Source organism: Carassius gibelio, chromosome A20 (assembly GCF_023724105.1).
Source record: "Carassius gibelio isolate Cgi1373 ecotype wild population from Czech Republic chromosome A20, carGib1.2-hapl.c, whole genome shotgun sequence".
In the NCBI taxonomy this organism is placed as follows: domain Eukaryota; kingdom Metazoa; phylum Chordata; class Actinopteri; order Cypriniformes; family Cyprinidae; genus Carassius; species Carassius gibelio.
The window spans coordinates 15,029,859-15,053,758 of NC_068390.1; the positions used below are offsets into that span (position 1 = coordinate 15,029,859).

Here is a 23,900-nt window from a genome sequence, read left to right on the forward strand (position 1 = left end):
TTAACAGTCTACCACTTTTGAGCTTGTAAACTTTGTGGCAGGACGTTACAGTTTGTTGTGTCCTCATTCCTATATAAAGCACTCTGTTAATAGCAGGGTCTTAATGGGATAACAGTGTATGTAGGGAGTGAGCAATTGATATGAGGTTAAATTAAGAATCTTTGGTTACTGACACACATTGGTGTCATGTCTATGTCTGTAATGGATTCATAACAGTGAATATTACTTAAAATGTAACAGTACTTTACATAACATTTGTGCACTATGAAATGATTTACTAGGTAATATGAATCTTCTTTTGGGTTCTAACATAAAGTCAAGAGTCAAAACTGTGCCTGAATTGAGACTCAGCACATTCATTATGAATATTAAGTTTCAGGGACAAATTTTACTATGTAAGTTGTAAGTTCTTAAAGAAACTGATAAAAATAAAGACAAAAAGAGAAGTTAAATAAATTGTGAAGCAAATAAATAAAAAGTCAATGGTTTATTTGCTTACCTGTACTGTAAGTGCCCTGTATTAGGTGCCTTGTAGATTTGTATTGTCGGAAAGTGCTTTGGTGGCTTGTTTTGAACCAAACTGTCAAGTGGGTGTCTGCAAAATGCATTTACATGCTTTTGTGTATTTGATGTGGTGTGGGCAAATGGATGCTACACACCCCAGAGCTCTCTCTCTCACACACACACACTCACCGTGTCTCTCTCTCTTGCTGTGTAACCTGAGCTAGGGGCCAAATTTAGCGGTGCTCAGTTAGCGGTCAGTGCCCGAGACAGATGGGACAGCAGGCTACTCTCGGGACACTTTAACCAGCTCACCTCAGAGTGCTCGGCAAAACAAGACAAAAGAAACATAGGACAGAGAAAAGACCCACAACTTCCAGAAGAAATAAACACATCTTTCTTCATTTTCTTGCATAGAGAAGTTCAGAAAAACTGATACATTCTGACGGGGACGGACATTTGTAAAAACTGACTTAAGGTAAATGGCTATTTTTTATTAAATTTATTAATATATAATGTCATTGTCTTTTTGCTTTTGTATGTAAGTAGATTACATGTGACTTGTTTTATTCTGTTTATACAAAACTATACATATTTTTAAGTAAATTATATAATTCGATTCAGAACATCTCTCAATGAATGGTCATCGGAGATATATGGTTTCAGCTTTACATTTCCTTCAATTCTTCATTCAGTTTCATCCCACCATATGATTAATACTTAAATCAAGCGTGTCTGTCTGTCAGTCTTGGCTTTGACAATTGTTTGGCATATCACGTTCATATTCCGCTATCTATAATTCATCAATTCAACATAAAGATGCCATAATTTGCACATGAATAATGTAGAAGCAGCGTGTGTGTGAACTTGTGTTTAAAACAAAAAAAGAAGGACTCTTGGTGGTGAGGTGGTAGCTGCTGTGAAATGCAGCCCTTGAGGATTAAAAATAACAACAGCTGGTCTTCAGGACGCCATGATGGGGAGAAACTCACACTGTCACGTCCCTTCAAATGCACACACTGCACACCTTTACATACAACATCTGCTCACTTTACATAAACATTGTGTAAACAGAGTCAGCTATAATAAGACCTGGAGACATGATTATAATACTGCACTCCAGGAGATCAATTAATAGGCCATAAATTCCCAGTTCTGCACGTATTCAGAGCTGAGGTGTGTTTTCTCAGAGACCTGATCTGTTGGTTGAATGAATGAATGTATGTTGGTGTATGAATTTGTGATGTTTTTGAGAGAACCCTCTCATGCTCATAGAGGCTTTATTTATTTGATCAAATGTACAGCATAAATTATGATATTGTGAATTACTATTAAAATTGTAAAATAAAAGCTTATGTTTTAAAATGTAATTTATTCATGTGGTGGCAAAGCTGAATTTTTAGCAACCATTACTCCAGCGCTGGATGAAGGCACTGGAAAAATAGATATAGACTGATGCAGGGACAGTGAAGAGTAGATGATGTAAAAGAGGGAATAAAAGAGATAAAGTCAGCATGAGTGTTAAATGGCACTCATGCCTTGTTGAGTCTCATGACAAGCCTTTGTTAATGCTGAACAGCTGTGCCCAATGTAGCCAGCCTGAGTCATCATTTGACAACTGTCCATGATCAATCTCATATTTTAAGTGCATGAATGTGGCATATATTGCAGAAATTGCTTGTCTTTAAGACTATGATTCTGATATTTCTGAGCTTTAAATTCAATTTTTTTTTAAATAAGATGATCCACAATTTTTTTTTACCTTTCTTTTCGGTGATTTGTGTATTGCAGGATGCAGGACGGGAGCTGGAATGACACACTCCCCATCTCTCTGCTAATGAAAGAGGCGTGTCCTCCAGGGGGTGTATCTTTAGAGGGGGATGGGGGCATGCTTTCAGTGCCACCTCTTGATGGCGAGGTTTACTTGGACTCAGTGGCTGAGCTTGAAAGTGGGGATGGGGACTTTTCAGAACTTTCTGCTTTCCTGAGCCAGGACGAGATCAGCCTTAGTCTGGACCTGGCTCGTGAAGCCATGAGTGATGTAGATGACCCAAATGACCAAGATGAACCCCCTGTTCCCAGCGAGCACCTGCCCCATTCCTCAGGAACCAAAGACACTGCTCTCTCAGATTCAGCATCTCAGTCAACTGATACCACATCAAGTAAAGTCACATCCAATCAGAGCATGCCACTCAGCAGGCCTAACCAGCGCTCCACTACTCTTACATCACCCGAAAAGTTTGTCTGCCAAAAATCCATCACACCAGTATATAAGCAGGACCGTCCCCGGCTGGTTCACAGAGGACTAGAGCTCAACGAACGAGCTGCTTCAGCTACTGAGTTCTGCAGCCGAGCTGCTACCTTCATTGAGGAGCTCTCTTCCATCTTCAAAGGCTCCACACGTGTGGACCAGCAAGGTGATGAAGAATCCTCTTCACCTGACAGTGGCTACTTGTCTCCAAGGAGTCATCGGCTGGCCATGCAGCAGGCTCAGCCACCTTCATCCTCTTCATCTCAGCTCCAGCAGGAAAGTACGCACCAGGGACTGGCTGATGTTGGGTCAGAAGAGCATCTAGGCCGAGGGGTAAGTCTAGATGGTCCCATGGCTCCTCCACACTTCACTCAGAAACTGAAGAGCCAGGAAGTGGCAGAAGGAAGCCCTATTCACCTTGAATGCAGAGTGACTGGAAACCCCCTTCCACTAGTCAGGTAGGATAACCTGGTTTATGCTACTCAGGTATTGCCAGTATCCCTTAGCATTGTGTTGTGTTGTTTTTCATGTGTTTTTCATATTTTTTTCATGGGTATTTAAAAAAAAAAGTATATGTGAAAGAGTTAAAAGCTATGAACCAAACCAACAAGCTACAATGTGAATCACAACATTACAAACTTTGATTTGAAGCAAAAAAAGTATTTGGAAATCAGAAAAAAAAAAAATTCAGATTTTCCTGGTTCTACCAAAAGATGCCATTCACAGCAAGACTGTCTTATTGGAGGAGGGAATAGTTAATGAGTCTATACAGGTCCATCTCAATAAATTAGAATGTTGTCGTAAAATTAATTCATTTCAGTAAATCAAAACAAATTGTGAAACTCATGTAAACTCAAGTCTGAAGTAGTTTAAGTCTTTGGTTTTTTTAATAAGATGATTTTGGCCGACCTTTAACCAAAACCCACCAATTCACGATACCATCAAATTAGAATATGGTGACATGCCAATATAGTTAATCAACTCAAAACACCTGCAAGCCTTCCTGAGCCTTCAAAATGGTCTCTCAGTTTGGTTCACTAGGCTACACAATCATGGGGAAGACTGCTGATCTGACAGTTGTCCAGAAGACGATCATTGACACCCTTCACAAGGAGTGTAAATCACAAACATTCATTGCCAAAGAAGCTGGCTGTTCACAGAGTGCTGTATCCAAGCATGTTAACAGAAAGTTGAGTGGATGGAAAAAGTGTGGAAGAAAAAGGTGCACAACCAACCGAGAGAACCGAAGCCTTATGAGGATTGTCAAGCAAAACCGATTCAAGAATTTGAACTTCACAAGGAATGGACTGAGGCTGGGGTCAAGACATACAGACGTATCAAGGAATTTGGCTACAGTTGTTGTATTCATCTTGTTAAGCCACTCCTGAACCACAGACATCGTCAGAGGCATCTTACATAGGCTAAGGAGAAGAAAACTGGACTGTTGCCAGAATCTATGGGGTATTGTCAAGAGGAAAATGAGAAACAATAGACCAAACAATGCAGATGAGCTGAAAGCCACTGTCAAAGAAACCTGGGCTTTCATACCACCTCAGCAGTGCCACAAACTGATCACCTCCATGCCACGCTGAATTGAGGCAGTAATTAAAGCAAAAGGAGCCCCTACCTAAGTATTGAGTACATGTACAGTAAATTAACATACTTTCCAGAAGGCCAACAATTAACTAAAAATGTTTATTTATTTTATTGGTCTTATGAAGTATTCAAATCAGTTGAAATAGTGAATTGGTGTTTTTTGTTAAATGTTAGCATCATCATCAAAATCATCACAATTAAAAGGACCAAACACTTAAACTACTTCAGTGTCTGTGCATTGAATTTATTTGAAACATGAGTTTCACATTTTGAGTTGAATTACGGAAATAAATGAACTTTTCCACGACATTTTAATTCATGCATTTTCGATACAGCCTATGTCATTTATAGTAGTTCATGAGAAGTACCTTTCAGCTTACAGTAGGTCTGTATAAAGGTTTATAAATTATTGTTCAAGTCAAGATCAGTTCCCTTAGAGAATATGAATGGGATTTTTACTACCAGAACCCGATGGTCATGATGTCAATTAACAGGCTAAGTCAGAAGGCTAATTTATGTAGCAACTTGTTAGGAACGTTTTAGTACAAAGTGGTTTAAAATTCTTGTTTGTGGTAATTATTGTGGTAACAATTGTGGTAATTATGTGTTATGCAATTTGAAAGTTTCTTGAAGTAGCTTTAACATAAAACATTTTTTTTTTTTTAGAAAAGGAAAATTCTCATATGGCTGTAAAATGCCATTCTGTCTATTCTCAGCCTTGTTGCACTGACAAAAACTGTGTATAAAATAGAAGAAAACTTGATGAACTTCTTGTCCTTTTTTTATTCATCAAGACTGTGTATGGGGAAAACTGTCCGTTTCTGTCATAAATGACCTGCTATTAGAATAAACTGCATTGTTTACTGTGTGAATGAGATCTTATACAGTAAGCAAGAAAGTTAACAAACAAACAGATGCTATTTTTAGTGATACCACTGCAGTCTTGCTGGTGGTGTTCCAAATTCAGTCCCTCCTGCGAGTGACTCCTCAGTACTGTGTAAGCTCTGAATGATTTCTGCAAATGTTCCAAAGGACAAAAAGAAAGGGAGTATATGAATTATTCAATGACTTTGGATGACAGTCGACTTTTAGATATAATTTTTGTCAGTAATTTTTAAGGTTATTTTACAATGGGAATTATGCAATGTTTGTGCTGTATAAAACTAAAGTGACAATGACAATACTTATATTTTGTACATTTACCATCCAAAACATATAATAAAACAATACATATAATATCTTTATTTTGACTTCCCTTTGGGAGTTAAAGTGTTAATTAGTGGAATCAGAGTCCTCCCAAACCCTTCATAATTCAGACACTGAATATAACCTTATTAATGTCTCCACTTTCTATAAATTTAGGCTCACTAGGTAACCAACCATTTATTCTTTGATGGTATAAACAATTCAAATATCATGCTAGATCAGATACCATAAAACCATATTTTCTTCATTTGGGCTTTGCAATATTCATCATTGTTTACCCATATGATTCCAGCACACACACATTATCGAGATGGTTACACTGAGAAGAGATCAGGTGAGATCATCTGAGTGAGCATGTTATGTGTTTACAGATGTTTCAGAGATATTCTTAATGGTGAACCGCTACTTGAGAGGGCTGTTCCACAATGTGAGTGGGCAGAGTGTCCAATGTGGAAATTAGTGGTGGCTAACAGATCACAGAATGTCTGTGTGGTCCCATTACTCTCCTTAAGAATCATGTTGGTACAGCTGCTGTTTGACTGGGGATCTTTACCTGCATTTAGTAGATGCTTTCATTCCAGTAACTGCTGGTGTATTTGAAACTCAGTTGCAAAGAAGTGATGAGGTCTGTGAACTCTCCAGCTCTTTTGTTAATCTGCTAGCCCTATCTCTCTCATTACAATTAAAAGTGCAACTCTACATCATTCCTTAGTGGTTTTAAAAGGTCATTTTCATTAGAGCTGATCTCTCCATTCCTCTGATAACACAGAGGAAATATTTTTTGAACAACCAGTTGCTATCAGTCAGATGGTTACCTTAATGTGATGCCTATTGACGTTGTTTCTACTCACATGTAAGTCTGTTGTTGTTGTAGTTTCCACTGTCCACAATCCCAGTGGACATTCAGCAGTGGAAATAAACAGTTACAGACACAAGCCATGTGGAGTGTTCTTAAACAGAAGCTTTAAATGTCAGATATACATTTCACCTGAAATGAAAGAATGGGATGGGATAGAAACCAATTTAATTTTTTTGTATACACTTGTATATGTGTAAATATAGTAATTAAAATGATAATTATATGTACTCATCTAACAGGGAATGATCTCAGATCTTTGGTTAATGTTCAAGGTTCAAGGCAAGGTTCTCTCAAAGTTATGAACAAACATTCTTCCTGCACTGTTAACAGAATGATAATTCAATGTTATCTGTTTTTTTAAATTTTCTCAAAAGGTTAGAACAAAAATGTATGAATTTATACATCGGTAATGGGACTTTTTTTTCTGAAGAAACTTACTTGGACATTTTTCTAACTTTTTTATATGTTACTCCTTGTTTCAGAATGTTGAGAGCACATTCAAGTCATGTCAAGTCACCATTATTTATATAGCACTTTTAACAATACAGATTGTGTCAAAGCAACTGTACAGCAAGTGTGTCAATAATGCAAAAAGGCAGTTCATCATTAAATTCAGTTGTGTCATCATTCAGCTCTGTTCAGTTTAAATTGTATCTGTGCAATCAAGTTGACAATATCGCTGGAAATTAAGTGTCCCCAACTAAGCAAGCCAGAGGTGACAGCGGCAAGGAACCAAAACTCCATCAATGACAGAATGGGAAGTGTTCAAGAGCTTGTTCAAATACTGAGGTGATAAACTATTCAGGGATTTATAAATAATAGGCAAGTTTTTTTTAATCTATATGATGTTTACTAGGGAGCTAGTGCAGTGTTGACAGAACCGATCTAGTATGGTCATACTTCCTGGTTCTAGTAAGAACTCTTGCTGCTGGAGTTTGTTTATTAAGAGTGCAGAAAAACCACCCAATAAAGAATTACAATAATCTAACCTTTAGGCCATGAATGCATGAATTAAGATTTCTGCATCAGATATTGAGAGCATAGGTCGTAATGTAGATATATTTTTAAGATGGATAAAAGCAGTTTTATAAATGCTAGAAACTTTCAAAGGAAAGACTGCTATCAAATAGCACGCCTAGGTTTCTAATTGATGACGAAGAATTGACAGAGCAGCCATCGAGTATTAGACAGTGTTCTAGGTTATTACATACGTTTTTAAATCCTGTAGTAAACACATCAACTCTTAGCAATTTAGCAGTAAGAAATTTCTCATCATCCAGTTTTTTATATTGACTATGCATTCCGTTCCGTTCCGACTATGCATTCCAGTTTTTCAAATTGGTGAGTTTCACAAGGCCGTGAAGAAATATAGAGCTGGTATCATCAGCATAACAGTGAAGGCTAACACTGTGTTTCTCTGTGATATCTTCCAATATGAAAGCATGAAAAGTAACAGCCCTAGTACTGAGCCTTGAGGTACTACATACTGCGCTTGTGATCAATATGATACCTCTTCAATTACTGCTACGAATTGATGGTGGTCAAATAAGTATGATTTGAACCATGCTAATGCACTTCCATTAATGCCAACAAAGTTTTCTAGTCTATTCAAAAGAATGCTGTGGTCAATAGTGTCGAACACTAGTTACAGGACTAATAGAGATGAAAAGGGCAGATGATTTCTAACTCTAATGAGAGCAGTCTCAGTACCTTGATACGGTATAAAAATCCTGATTGGAAATCCTCACAGAAACCATTTTTCTCTGAGAAGGAAATAAAATAGTGAGGATACTTTTTCTAGTTTCTTGGCCAGAAAAGGTAGATCCGAGATTTGTCTGTAATTAACTAGTTCTTTGGGGTCTAGTTGTGGTTTTATGATGAGAGGCTCAATAACAGCCAGGTTTTGGGGACATATCCTAATGACAATGACAAAATAATAATAGTCAGAAGAGGATCTATGACTTCTGGAAGCACCTCTTTTATGAGCTTAGATGGAATAGAGTCTAACATACATGTCGTTGGTTTAGATGATTTAACAAGTTTATACAATTCTTCCTCTACTATAGTAGAGAATGAGTAGAATTGTTCCTCAGGGGATACTGTAGCTGACAGCTGCATGGTTATAATTTTATCTCTAATAGTATCGATTTTGGAAGTAAAGTAGTTCATAAAGTCATTACTGTTGTGCTGCTGGGAGATTTCAAACACCTGTTGATGCTTTATTTTTCAATAATTTAGCCACTGTATTGAATAAATACTTGGGGTTATGTTTGTTTCCTTCTAAAAGTGATGCAAAGTAATCAGATCTAGACATTTTTTAAGTTTTCTGTAGGATAGGGTACTTTCCTGCCATTCAATACGCAGTCTCATTTTTCTTTTTTGGGTGAACTAACCCTTTAAGCGTAAAGGAGAAACCGTAACTAAAATGCTAGAAAAGAGAGAGTCCATAGTTTCTGTTCCATCATCAAATTGTTCTGAGCTATTGGATATGCTAAGGAATGCATATATCACTAGACTAGCATTAATCCAGCTCTAAACAATAAACCAGTCTGGTTTAAGTTAGTAAGTTTAGCCTGTTCTTAAATGGGTATTTCTGCCCACATTGGGTTGCATAATGAAAGGGGACAGAGACACACTTAGACTCCATGGATGTGGTGGTTGCACACTGAAAATGCAAAGCCTCATCCTTCTGCCACTGCAACTGGGCCTCATCCTGTCAATATAAATAGGCCTCCAGCCGGCATGAGGGAGCCAGGCTCTGGAATGCTATCCATGCCATGACTGGACATTTTCAGTATGGCTTTACTTTCTCCACCTTTCTACACCTTCTTAGGGACTATGTAGTTGTTGGAAAGAGAGAGAGAGAGAGAGAGAGAGAGAGAGAGAGAGAGAGAGCACATTGAATAGCCCCACATGGAGATATAGAATGTGTCCTGCCATTTATCTAAGATTGACTGACGGTGGGATTTTCTGCCTCTAGGTGGGAGTGTTGCATCTCAGGTTCGAGTCAGATTCTGCAAGAACAGATATGGTTTTATTAACTTGCACCTCATTGTAGACACTGCAGAGACCCTTGGTATAAATACTATAGAGAATACATACAGGTATTCCATAACCTAGAGTTATATTTATCGAGACAGATTTTTCATAGTTTGCATGGAGAGTTCAGGGCTAGAGGTTTCTGAAAACATAAGGGAGACTTCTGTTTCCAAGTGGAAAATAATAAGGATGATAAATATATACTGTAGATAAATGTATCTGTCTAAAGAAGATAACTAAATATAAATCGTTCTAATTCTATGTGAAGAGTGAAGTTCACATCACAATATATGCAGCTGATGTATTAACTTTTAAGAGGCAACCACAGCACATGCTTATGAACAAAACATTATTATCTGTTGATCTTTATCCTTATAGTTATCTTTATAGTTATGATACTTGGTTTGGAAACTTAATAATTGCGAAAGTGTAATTGTGAACCATTTTCCAATTTATGGTAATACTGATTAGCATTTTTGTCTTGTTTTCCAAGTATTTTAAACAATTATCAGTTAACCTGAGAAGCTAAATTGAATAAGAATTTTAAATATATTTTATCTTGTTTTAATAATGTTGTATACTGGATATCTTTACTGGGCAACAAAATGAGAATACTGATTAAGAAATAAATTTTTCGTTGTCCATGAGGAATTAAAGAGAACAGTTAAAGTGGCATGACATACAGACAAGTATGGTGATCCATACTAAGAATTCCTACTCTGCATGTAACCCATCCAATGTGCACACACACAGAGCAGTGAACACACACACACTGTGAACACACACCGGAGCAGTGGGCAGCCATTTATGTTGCGGCACCTGGGGAGCAGTCGGGGGTTCAGTGCGTTGCTCAAGGGCACCTCAGTCATGATATCTAGGGTGGAGACAGCACTGTACATTTACTCCCTCCACCTACAATTCCTGCCAGCCCGAGGCGAGACTCGAACCTTTGGATTACAAGTCAGAATCTAAAACCATTAGGCCATGACTTCCCCAAAATAAATAATAATAATAATATAATAATAATAGATAAATCGAGTTAGATAAGATAATAATAATATAGTTAGGATAGTCTTTTTGTCAGGACCATCTCTATGATCTCACAACTTAAGATCTCTTTACATGTATTGTTTAAAAATGGAAATTGTGACAGAGTAAATAGAGTGGGTCTCTAGTAACAGACAATGGTTTAATATATACATTGAGTACCTGTGTAACTGCAGCTCAGGTCTGCATCAGATACAGTACATGCATATTCTTGTCTCTGTCTTTGCTTCTTGAAGGGCAAATGGCAATGAATCACACTGAATGGATATTCAATATATATACAATGAAACATTTTGATAATATAGGACTTACAATAACAACTTACACAATGTACTGTATTATATTACTTTAGAGTCTTCTGGCTGACATAATCATCAAATGTGAATTTTTTTGTGCATAATTTATTTATTTTTGTAGCTCCAGATCATTTTCATAAAGTAATGGGTGTGAAGTCATTCTCACGCACCCTTTTGGAATTAAATTGTGTGTGACTAAACAGCATCAGTTTTCTTTTTGCGTCTGCTGAACCTATAAAGGACATCATCAGCATGTGTCAACTGAGTATATCTGTGAGCTAATGCACCTTCTTTTAAGTGTTGTGCATTAAGCATTCATCTTTTACTGTGAAACGTGAGTGGTCCATGACTATATGACTGATCCAAACAGTCACAGTAAGGAATAATAATGAACAGTACAATATAGACCCAATCGGAACATTTCCTTGAGAAAACACTTTATATATTTTTTTTTACTTTAAGGCTGACGTTTGTGTGGAATCGGCCTTCACGAGAGATTAGTAAGGCTGACTGCTTGCTCGTCTTTTAGTGAAAAGACCTGACCAGGATACTGACCCAGTGACATCATCTCTGGTAGAGAGTTTATCTTCCTAGTTCACATTCTTTTATTTAAACCATTAGCTCCAATCATTTGCAGGTGTGGAGAGGAAAGGTGTTAGATAAACATTGGCTTTGGCACAGAGGTAAATAGTGCCCATGTTTATAGAGGTGCCTCTATAGATTTATGCATCTAAGGAATGAAGCCCAGAGATCTCTTAGGGTAGAGCACATCTGTTTGTTTATGTGTGTGTGTTTGTGTGTGTGTGTGTTTGTGCAGGTGTGAAGCCGCACATGTGTCATCAAGCCTTTATCTGTGCAGATAGAAATTTAAGTGATTCTTTTGTCTTGTGTGTGTGTGTGTGTGGCTGCCAGAGAATTTCACATTTGTTCCTCAGTATTGTCCTTAGGGCATATGTACAGTCATATGAGGTGTTACACAATCATTTTAGTATTTATCATCATATTAAGACTTAATTCTTCATCTTTAATCTCATTTTTAATTTCCCAATTTTCCCAAAAGCTTAAGTTCACACAACATCGCCCATACTGCTAATTATGGAAAAACTAATCCAAATGATATTCATTGTACCCTAATGTAGCCTGGGTTGTTTTGAGAACATAGTCAATTATAAATTATATTATATATAATTATTATTATTTATTATTACGAATGGCTTTATTTGTCATTCCTGTTATCTAAACTGTTCTTTAGTCTTATATTTTGTTACGGATCATAAAAGTTGCCAGGCATATCTTTATGTATCACATGATGTCTACACTGAGAATAAATGTTTTCAGCCAAAGTGGCGTGCATTAATGTAAACATGTATGCATGTATATCTGATGTTAGCAAATAAAATATCACATGTTCATGAGAATATTTACTCCACACTTAGTTTGTACATTGATATTTTTAAAGAACATTATTATAGGAAATTGTTGTGGAAATGCTTAACAAATTCAGATGTAACAAACACCATGTGTCGCACACAAACATATGCACACACATAGCAGGACGACAAGGTTCTTATTATAATAAAACTAATTGGAAACAAAGTGATGTGGAAGTTATGTTCTCTTATAGGAGCAGCTTCCCTATGAGTGTGTGAGCATGTGTGTGTATTCATTACTTCTCCGGTTAATGGCTCTTTCACATTTTATCACTTGTTTCCCTTGAGCTTGTTCTTTGATGAGGTTGCCAGATCTTAGCAGGAGATCTTCCTTCGTATTTCTAAAAATGTCTGCTCTCGAGTCACTCTCAATAACAAGCTCAGGTTTCCATGCCAGCATTTCACCCCCTCCTCGAGAGAACGATCCTGAATGAATATGAATGAATATGAGAGCTCTAAATCTGTTTTCATTTTTAGTACCTCAATGTTATTCTGTTTGCTTTAGCTCATTCTTAAAACATTTATATTGAGGAGTTGTAGGACTTTTCGCTGTTATATGCTTTTAAAGGGGTCACATGATGTTGATGAACATTATTTTATGTATTTGTTGTAATGCAATGTGTTTATGTGGTTTAAGTTTTTAAAAAAGCAGTGGAGGTTCGTGGGTCTTAAAATAGAGGAGGCACACTTATTGTATTGGTCTGGGGACCCCTGAGGATTATTATTATTATTATTATGATTTGCTTAACCAATTTAAAATGGCTTTTTGGTTGCTTTTAGTCAGAAAATGTTAAGAAAACAACAGACATATGGCAAGATAATATAATTTCACTTACCTGACCTATCACTTGAAGCAAACATCCATCCCATAAAAGTCTGTGTTAAAAGAGAACGCCCCTCATCATACTGTGATGCGTGTGTCCCGGTGTGACGAGACAATCCAGTTGCATCCATTGGGGACATAATTACTCATTATAATGACTTATACTGTGGTTTTTGTGTGTAATTGCATAGTTATGTATTGTGCTGCGTAAACATAAAACCATGCCTACGTTTGTGATCAGAGAAACGACAAACAACAAGTGCTACTCTGCACTGCTTAAAACTCATGTTTGAATCATCAGTGGAAAATGCTTTAAATATGTAAACGTACTGTGTGTCAGAAGTGCCAGACTGTCCTTGCAAAGTTAGAATTGCCCAACTTTATAGAAACAGACACCAGCATTTGTAGGCTACTAGTCCTCGTCCTCCATAAAATGCGCTGCACACATCTGAATATTTGGGTTAAACTGTTTTGGAACAGTGTTGTAAATACAACTTAACCACAGATTTCTAATTGTGTTTTCTTTTAGAAGGCCAAACAAGTAGTTTCGCTTTCACAATGAAACACAGTTTCTCCACAACATGGCGCAGGCGGCAACATGGACATTGCATGAATATTTGGGTGGCGTTATGCAAATCTTTCCACATCGTGACGTAGACATTTGGGGACGTATTAGAACGAGCCATTTTAGGAGGGCGTGGATGAGTCTTAATTTTAATAAAGAATATCTCCTTGGAGTTGAGACTTTAGTCATTGCAACTCTTTATGCACCAAGAGCTTGTAACACTCCAAAGAGAAAGGAAAAATTTAATTGGATCATATGACCCCCTTAACAGTAGAAGATATTTAAGTTGAAAACATCAGTGTTTTTTTATTTATTTATACATACTTTCAGCAAAAGTGAATCAATCCCTTGTTATAAAAGATTTTCAGGGATGTTTGGGGCCAGTAAGAGTTTTTAATGTTTTTGAAAAAAGTCACTTATGCTCACCAAGGCTGCATTTTTATGATCAAAATACAGTAAAACAATAATATCATCAAATAATACTAAAGAACTTTTAATGCAGTTTAAAATGTAATTTATTCATGTGGTGGCAAAGTTTAATTTTAATTTTCTTGCTCATATCTTTATGATCCTTCTGATGATTTGGTCATTTATTATTATTAATAATATAATAATAATAAATAATAAATGAGATATAATAATAATAAATGATACATTTATTATTATTATCAATATGGAAAACAGTTGCTGCTTAATGTTTTTTTGTGGAAACCATGATGAATGAATATTTTCAGGACTATTTGATTAATAGAAAAATGAAATGGCAGCATTTATTTGAAATAGAAATCTTTTTTAACACTATAATTTATGAATGTCTTTACTGTCACTTTTGCTCAGTTTAGTGCATCCTTGCTGAATAAAAGTATGAATTTCTTAAAAAAATAATTAAAAAAAATAAAAACTGACCCCAGACTTTGGGGTCTATTTGATCTATTTGATTTTGTTAAACCTTGAACACCTGGTGCTCTCCTTGCTTTACATTGTATCTTCACATGCTAATGGGCCAGAACAGCATAGTGATGCATTATTGGTGTATTTACGTATTTGTACAAACTGTCCAGGCTCAATTGCCTACTGTTGGAAAATTCCTTAAAAAGAAGAAGATCAGAACATACCTTAGGGGGAAGAATCAATGATGCATGTTCTGTCACACAGAGTGAGGGACACAAGCAGGAGCTAGAGGGAGAGAGGGAAGGAAAGAGACCAACACAAGAGTGAATAAGGATGTTTTTTCCAACATTCTTGGAATGAACCACAAGAGGACTTGTCATGCAAATAGAGCATTTTCCGACTATTGCTGGAATTCAAGAGGGGCCGAAAAAGAGCGAAGGGTGGAGAGTGAGGATGTAAGGAAGAATACTGCTTGGGAAAGAAGGTTGAGAGTAAGGAATTCAAGAACAACAAGTGTGTCACTGTGCTACACTGAACAAACATGAAAATTCAGCTCTGCCATCACAGGAATAAATTGCATTTTAAATCATTTTCAAACAGAAAGCAGTTGTTTTAAAATGCAATAATATTACACAAAATTAGTATTGTTTATACAATTTTCTTTTGTTTTGTTTTGATCCAATAAGTGCAGACTTGATGAGCAAAGGAATCCCACACTTTTGAAAAGTAGTGTTTATGTGAATATAAAGAAGTGATCGTTCTACTTTAAAGGTGTCTGAGATCTGTGGGAAAACGGCTCTGTCAGGTTTCATACCTGCTCTTGTTTGTTTCACGGTAGCTTGTAATTATGATGTCATCTCATAAACATGAGTCTAAAACTGCAGTGGCTGACTGAAGTGTGTTTGTGTGATACATCAGAAACATATGGGTCAGAGATGAGTAGGTGATGAAAAATCTTCTCTAAAACCCTTTTAGTACTAACCTCTGACCCTGTATCTGTTTTGTGTGTTTATGAGCATTATTCACTAACATGGCTCTGGGCTTTGAGTGAGGAGTCTGAACACGTCTCCATTATAGAAATAATGACTTGAATTTTGGCCTATTATGACTTAAAATGTATTTTGTGATAACCTTATGATTTGTTTGAACCATGTGAGGTGCTTACAATCTTACTGTCAAGGTGTCATTTGCTTTAGACTAACTTCTGTGCTAAACACACACATTTCCTCCATACAGTTACAAATAATGGTTTATTTATGGTTCAATGACAAACAAAAAAGGAAAAATCAAGTTTAAACTGCATGTGTCCGATACTTAGAAATGTATAATTGCATTGTTGGTTTCATATGGGTTTGAAAAACGTTGCTACTATTTCTACAAGGTTAACTATCTGTTCTTTTTTGACCGTATTTAGCATCTGCAGAGATTTTTCTTCTCTCTTATATAATTTCTTGTTTTATGTTTTTTCCCTGTATGTTTATTTTTTAGATAATCTTGCTTTGTTGCTATGCTTTGTATATGTTTATGTCTTCCAGATGGTTCAGTCCCAACCAATCATACATTTTAAACAAAGCTTTAGCTGTCTTTTGTATATGATGATCTTTAGCCTTTGGTTTTACCCCATTCTGCACGCAACAGGTAAAGACTGAAGTTCAGTATCTGTGTTCGGCACAGGGCACTTAGACATTGAGAGACCAGCATTACTGTATGACGTAACCCTTAGCAACGGTGGTCCCATGAAGTGCTGTTGTGCTTTGTTTATGCCGAGATGCAGTGCAGTGTACAGCAGCCACCTGGGACTAAAAACAATAAAAAGAAAAAGAAGCACTTGATAACAGAGAAATGCAAACACCAAAACTTATTGTTAGATAGTTCATTTTTGAGGACGCATTAATGATGGTCACATAAAAGAGCCGATAAACGAAATAATGACCATGTACAACTATTAAGAAGTGTTCTTTTTATTTTAAATAAATATTTAATATAAATGTATTAATAAATAAGTTATTTTGTCTTATAATAAATATATTGTTATTCTATATTATTTCTATACAATACTTATATTCTGACTAATAATTCATTTTCTGTCTTTATATTATTTCTGTAATAAATTTTAATATATGTTGAATAAAACATACATATTTATTTGTCAGAATGTAATATAAATAATTATATTCCTTCTTTATCTTATATAAATGTATTAAATCTGACTAATAATTGCATCTTCATATTCTGACTAATAAACATAAATATTTATTTACTTATATATATATATAATGTATATGTATGTATTTTTATTATATTTTTACTAATGTGTATATTTATTTTCTATATTTATATTTTTCCATAATATACATATTTATATATTAGTTTGACTAATAAATGTTTACTTATAATTTATTATTTATGCTTTACTACATGCCTAATCTTTTTTATTTTATTATTTATATTTAATACATATTTTATAGAAATGTTTTATAACATGTTTATTTGGCAGTTTCATTCTCATAATATTATTTTTAAACAAATATAAAAATATACCGATTATTTCTGTAAATCATCATGAACTAACCATCAGGTGTACATTTTTCACTCTCCCTTTCCTTCCCCTGTGAGAACAATTTCCTGCTGATAGGAAGATCATTTAAAGCTCGGTGAGCTGACAGGCAGAATCAGAACTGATAAGAGTAAATACTGCAGCCAGAATCCTGCATAATAATGATGATAATGATGACAGCGATGATGTCATGAAGACAGTCCTGATAAAACAGCATTATCCAAAGACAGCTGGAACGTAATGCTGCTGGTGTGAATGAGGCAAAGACGTGGTGAGAGATCAGAGGTCACAAAAACAAGATCCAAAAAGCCACCAAAGGTCCCGTACTCACAGAGCTGCGTGAAACAGCACACACTTGTCAGCTAACTTCACACACTAGCTTACTTCTTACCCAAGCGCACACTCACATGGACCACGTAAAGAACATGATGGTGTTAACAAGGACTCTGTCACTTTGGCATGCTAGAGTCTGTTTGCATAACAAACACATACGCACATAGATGTCCAAGAATATTTAGCTTTATCTTAGCTGATGTTCAGAGCATATGGAGAATACCATATATGGAACAAAGATGTTCACACACACTTTGTAGCTCAGGTGGGTTCAAGGGGTGTACCGTGATGCAGGGCTTGATATGGCTGTTAGGCTTGAATGTGCCTGAATTCTTTAGTTTGGGCCAAGAGACTGGCAGCACTTTGAACCTTAACCTGCTATCAATTATGTAGCTTATACAGTATCTCTCATATCTGACATTGTTCGTGTTTTGTGTTTGTGGTGTAATTAGGGCCCGAGCACCGAGGTGCGAGGACCCTCTTGTATCTGCTTTGTTTATTATTAGGGCTCAAGCCTGGAGGGCGAGAGCCCTATTGTTTTCCTTAGGATTATTAGGGCTCAAGCCTGGAGGGCGAGAGCCCTATTGTTTTCCTTAGGATTATTTTTTATTATTAGGGCTCAAGCCCGAAGGGGCGAAGAGCCCTATTGTTCTTCTAAGGATTATTCTTCTTCTTATTAGGGCTCAAGCCCGAAGGGGCGAAGAGCCCTATTGTTCTTCTAAGGATTATTCTTATTATTATTTTTTTTATTTTTTATTAAACCTTCCGGGGGTTTTTGGGGGCCTTAACATGCTCAAAAACTCTTGAAAATTGGCACACACATTGGAATCTGCGGCCATCAGGACGCCGCAGAGGCTGGGACCCGGGCGTGGCACAGGGGCTCTACAGCGCCCCCTGGAACACAGTCAGAAATCTTGAACCATAGCTCACACACACTTGCATATATTTATATGAAACTCAGTACACTTGTAGATCTCATTGAGCTGAACAACTTTCGCGCTTTATGTCATAGGCTCCGCCCAACAGGAAGTCAGCTATTCAGGGCTGTTTAAAAAAAGCATGCTCTGGAATTTGAAATACTCCTCTGAGGTTTTCAACCCGTTCGCCACGAAACTCGGTGAACATGATCTCAAGACATTGTGGATGAAAAATTGCGAGGGGATTTTTGATATCTCGAACGGTTTGCCCGTGGCGAGGCGTGGAACTTATGGCGAGAAATGAGGAACAGGAAATGTCTAATAACATCCACATACATTTCCTGAATTTGATCAAACTTCATGGGTTTGTTCGTTGTATGATACTGATTGTATATATGTGACTATTAAGAGTCAACGTTATAGCGCCACCAACTGGCAGCAGGAAGTGTGTCATTTTCCAAATGCTTTGAATTCAGCATCTTATTTTTACTCGATTTACTTAAAACTTCATCAGAATAATGACAAAACACGGCCGATGTAAATCTGTTGTGTGGATATTGATATCTGATATAGTGTTGCCATGGCAACGTGTCAAACTTGAATGTTCTGTTATGGTGAGTTTGAGGCAGACAACAAGCTCAGATTTACATGAAACTCAAAACACATATCAGTATTAGTGATAGCTAGACAATGGCAAAAGCTTTTAAAAGGGCGTGAATGAGGCACTCTATAGCGCCACCTTTTGTCAAAAGTGGGGGGGTTAGTTTTAGCTACAGACACCAAACTTGGTACATAAATTGTTCTTATCAAGACAGACAACTTTCTAATTCACAGTCATCAGCTACGATCAACAGGAAGTCAGCTATTTTGATTTGAATGTGGATTTTTTTTTACATTTAGCTGTGAATTAATGCATACTGCTCAGAGGAGAGTAACACTATACACACCAAACTTTGTCTACATGATGCCAAAACATTTTAAACAACTTAAATTGCCAATGGATTTTGGATAGCTTGAACGGTTTTGTCGTGGTGATTTTTTTAAATGACAGTAAAAATGAAATTATTAATTGTCCTGCATTTTTAAATTCCAAACACTTCAAAACCTTTTTTCATACAGAAAAAAAGTCATTCTGAGTAAATATGGATAGTTTCACGACTTTACAACACTGTATGGATAACAGAAAATTAAAAAACTGTCAGACATCTCATCTCACTCTGTCCCTCTGTTTGAGTATATGTGCTTAGACTTCCATTGTCTGAGAGAAATTGCGCCCCTACAGGTGCAATTACCGGACTTTTACTTTCACTTTTAAATCGGTTAAAAATACAAATAAATACTTAGATTTAATTCACACTGACAAGCTAAACCAACATATCTGATTATTACCGGTTCAGGGCTCATGGATAAATAATTTATGGCCAGAGATATGTGAGAAATAGGAGAAATGAATCACCGCTGTGACCACGAGCGTCTGGAGTAAAGAGCTCAGAAAAAACGAATTTATTCCTGTTTTAAAGCTTTTAAAAATAAATTATTACAGCGATATCACACAATCAACCAATTAGAACACACCAAGAGCTACATTTAGATGTTTTTGAACTGTTTGTGTGAAAATGAAATATTTGTGGCTGCCTATCTGAAATCACGCCTCCGATCAGCGCGTACAGTGTCGAGCTCAAAACAAACGAATTTATTCTTGTTTAAGAGCTTTTTTAAATAAAATATTACCACAAATGCACACAATAAACCCATTATAACACAACACGAGCTAAATGCAGGTGTTTGTGACCCGTTTAAGTGTGCAAGACTATTTGAAAGCGCGACTGGCAGAATAACATTTCTCTTGAGCTGCAGGATTCTGCCTTTCGTCGTACGAACGAACACATCACGGACAAGATTATTTCAAAACACATAATAGCTTGGCGACTATAAACGAAAACAGCCACGTGAACATAAACTGTTGAGAAATATATCTGAAGTGGATCTACTGGATTTGAATATTAAGTGACCGCGTATACCAGCTGCTTCTGTCTTAAATTTTAATCTATATAAAAAATGAAATTCATTCATCTTGGCTGCTTTTTTAATGTGTGTACGTATTTATTTATTATTTTGCTCTAACAAGAATTAATCTATATTTAATTAAATCAATTACATTTTATTTTACATTTTATTTGTCCATTTCTGCATCTAAACGCCTAAAAACATAAAACATGCTCTATTATACTATTGTTAGCAATTTCTTTATCGTCCAATTTATCTTCTGTACACACTTTTATTTTCATAATAAACTTGTTTGTTAGATTATACACAGTTACAGTGGTCTATAATAAATATTAACAGGTTTTATTCAAGCTGTTTAGAATGATTGCAGTAGGCTAATTTTTTTAAATGTAAATCCCAAATAAAAATTATAATAATTAATTAATAAAAAACATTGGAAAACAATTGCTGTTGTACTTTTTTATACATTTTGTATAATTTCATAGTTTATGCATTATAGTTATAAAAACAAATAAATGTAGCCACTCACATAGAAATAGGCCTTATCCTTTTCTGACAGTTTTAGGGATTTTTAAAAATCCTAAAAAACCTTATTTGTGCTGCAAATAATAATTTCAAACTCAAAAAGTAAATAGTCAGTTCATGCTTTATAAAGCCTTGTCCCAATATTAATAGTCAGTAGTAAGCAGTTTATAAATACAGCTATAAATAGCTTGTTTTTGGTTTATAAGCACATTTATTAAGAAGGAGAGTAAAGGATCAGTTATCTTCCTATGAAAAATAAAAAAATAAAAATAAACAAACAACAACACAGATTGATACAGAACTCAGAAATTCTATTGTGGATTTATGATAAAATCAGCCTGTAAATGATTTCATACTCCTCCAAGAAGACACAAGTATTTCACACCAAACTTTTTTTAACATGAAGCCAATATACTGAGATGTTAAATTGTGAATGGGTTTAGGATAGCTTAAATGGTGTGGCCATAGCGATGTATTAAAGTAACATAAAAAATACAATAGTTATTTTACTATATCTTTAAATTTTTTCATTCCAAACTCTTCATAATTTTTTATATACGTAGAAGTCATCATTTGAAGGAAGCACAGTAAGTTTCATAGCTTTATCATTTTCAAGAGCCAGCATAAAATTAAAACTATCATAACTTATAAATGAAGCTTGCAATTCTTAGTACCAATAATGGCCACCAGATGGAGGTATAGGATTACTTTTACATTATTATTGTAGAAACAAGTATGATTTAAATCATTTATAGAAATCTTTCAAAGAAAAATAATATGAATTTTATGTATTTTACTGATAAAATGACCCTCACTTAATTAGAATAACAAGCTGAAGTATTGTGAACTGTATATTAAGAATAATTCTTTATAGGCTTTATGGACAGACACGTTTTGAGTGACTCTTGAAGGATCAGCACCACATCCTCTTTTACCACTGTTTAAAGAATTTATCTTACAGAACAGATGCAAATTAATTTTGGATAGCTTGAATGGTTTTGTCGTGGTGATTTTTTGAAATAATAGTAAAAAAGGAACCAGTAAATGTCTTTTTATTTTTTTAAAGTGCAGCTTCTAAACACTTCAAAAAAAAATGTACACATAGAAGACAAGTCATTCTGAGGAAATATGCATAGTTTCATGACTATACAACACTATATGGATGATAGAAAATTAAAAAACTATCATACATCTGATGTCACTCAGTCCCACTGTCACTGTGGGTAATGTGTGTGTGTGTGTGTGTGTGTGTGTGTGTGTTTGTGTGTGTTGTCAGTTCTTCTTGACCTGCTTTTTTCTTCTTCTTTTCTGACCTCATGACCCAGTCAGCATTTTTTGTACAATGGTCAAGTCTTAACTTATCAATTTCTGTATTGCATTTGTGTTTGATATTTCTCATGGGTATTTCATAATTTTCGACCTTACAGTTTGAGTTAAAACTCTATTTTAGCGCATTTCATCTGTAAAAGAAAACATGCCTAATAATTCTGCACACATGAATATAAGGGCCCTATTTAAACGATCTGAAACGCAAGTGTCAAAGCGCGAAGCGCAAGTAACTTTGTGGGCGGGTCTCGGCGCTGTTGCTATTTTCCCGGCGGGATAAATGGCTCTTGCGCCCGGCGCAAATCTAAAATGGGTTGGTCTGAAGTAGCTTCATTATTCATAGGTGTGGTTTGGGCGTAACGTGAAATAAACCAATCAGAGCGTCATCCAACATTCCCTTTAAAAGCAGGTGCGCAAGTTCCATTATGGATTGCTATTATAGCGTATTTACCAGGCGCACGCCAGGAGCGGTTCACAGCCGAGGAGACTGATGTTCTTGTAAGAGCAGTGAAAGACAGAGAAGTTGTGTTGTATGAGGATGGGAGAAACCCACCCAAAATAGCGTCATGATTTCCGTCATCTCATGTGTTAATATTTTTTTAGTGTAACAATTTATGATTTGCAAAAATAACTGTTGCATCTGTGTAGATTACATGAGCAAAGTGTATGCGCGTTGTGCACGCTATACATTATGGTCAAGCATGCGCCCTTAAAATAGCATAATGAACAACGCGTTTGACTTTAGACTAGGTTTTTTCTGGTCAGTGGCGCAATTGTTTAATGGAACAGCAAAATAGCACCAGGGATTGTTTGCGCCGGAACAAGCCTCCTTTTTTGCGCTGAACCGCCCAGGGAGCGCAAGTTCATTCACTAGTTTAGCGACGTTCTTCTGTGGAGGGAAAAGCGCGCTTTGCGCAGGTGCAAAATAGGAATGACACATGCGTCGGTGTACAAAGTCAATTGCGCTGGGTGCAAGATAGGGCCCAAGGAGTTTTTCTCTTCCAGCTTTCCTGGACTATTGTATAGCACTCATAAATGATTAAATAAAAAATAATGGTAGTTATTAAGATTGATATGGTTTGGAATTGGTAAAATGTGCTTGGAAAAAAATCACAACAAAACAATGTTGAATGATTGTTATATAAATATTGTTCATGTTAACTTAATGTTTATAAATGGAATCTTATTGTAAAGTGTTACTAAAGTTATATATATATATTGTTCTGTGAATGTGATTTTAAAGTCTAGATGATTCGGATTAACCCTTTAACTGCCGTATCCTTTAAAACCTCACTGCCAGAGGGATATTGTGAATGCATGTGCCCGCTGGGCACAGTTTACCTGATGCCACGGGGGGGTTATGGCATTGGTGGCTTGAGCCCGCCATCGCTGCTTGCAGCTATATTTATTATTTTTTTTATTTTTTATTAAACCTTCCGGGGGTTTTTGGAGGCCTTAACATGCTCAAAAACTCTTGAAAATTGGCACACACATTGGAATCTGCGGCCATCAGGACGCCACAGAGACTGGGACCCGGGCGTGGCACAGGGGCTCTACAGCGCCCCCTGGAACACAGTCAGAAATCTTGAACCATAGCTCACACACACTTTCATGTATTTATATGAAACTCAGTACACTTATAGATCTCATTGAGCCGAACAACTTTCGCACTCTATGTCATAGGCTCCGCCCAACAGGAAGTCAGCTATTCAGGGCTGTTTATAAAAAGCA

At 36.1% G+C, this 23,900-nt stretch overlaps 1 protein-coding gene across 5 annotated transcripts in view; it reads left to right on the top strand.

Annotated features, from left to right (window-relative positions):
* Window positions 1–770: 770 nt before the first annotated feature.
* The window catches only part of LOC127938924 (palladin), a 178,781-nt gene continuing 155,651 nt past the window's right edge, over window positions 771–23,900 (top strand). For 3 of the 5 annotated variants that reach the window (XM_052535841.1, XM_052535845.1, XM_052535842.1), the window contains exons 1-2: window positions 771–979; window positions 2,293–3,210. In XM_052535841.1, coding sequence (XP_052391801.1) covers window positions 2,294–3,210 — 917 coding nt within the window. In that variant the 5' untranslated portion in view covers window positions 771–979; window position 2,293. The remainder of the gene's footprint in view (window positions 980–2,292; window positions 3,211–23,900) is intronic. The other 2 variants (XM_052535843.1, XM_052535844.1) reach the window with 2 other exon arrangements.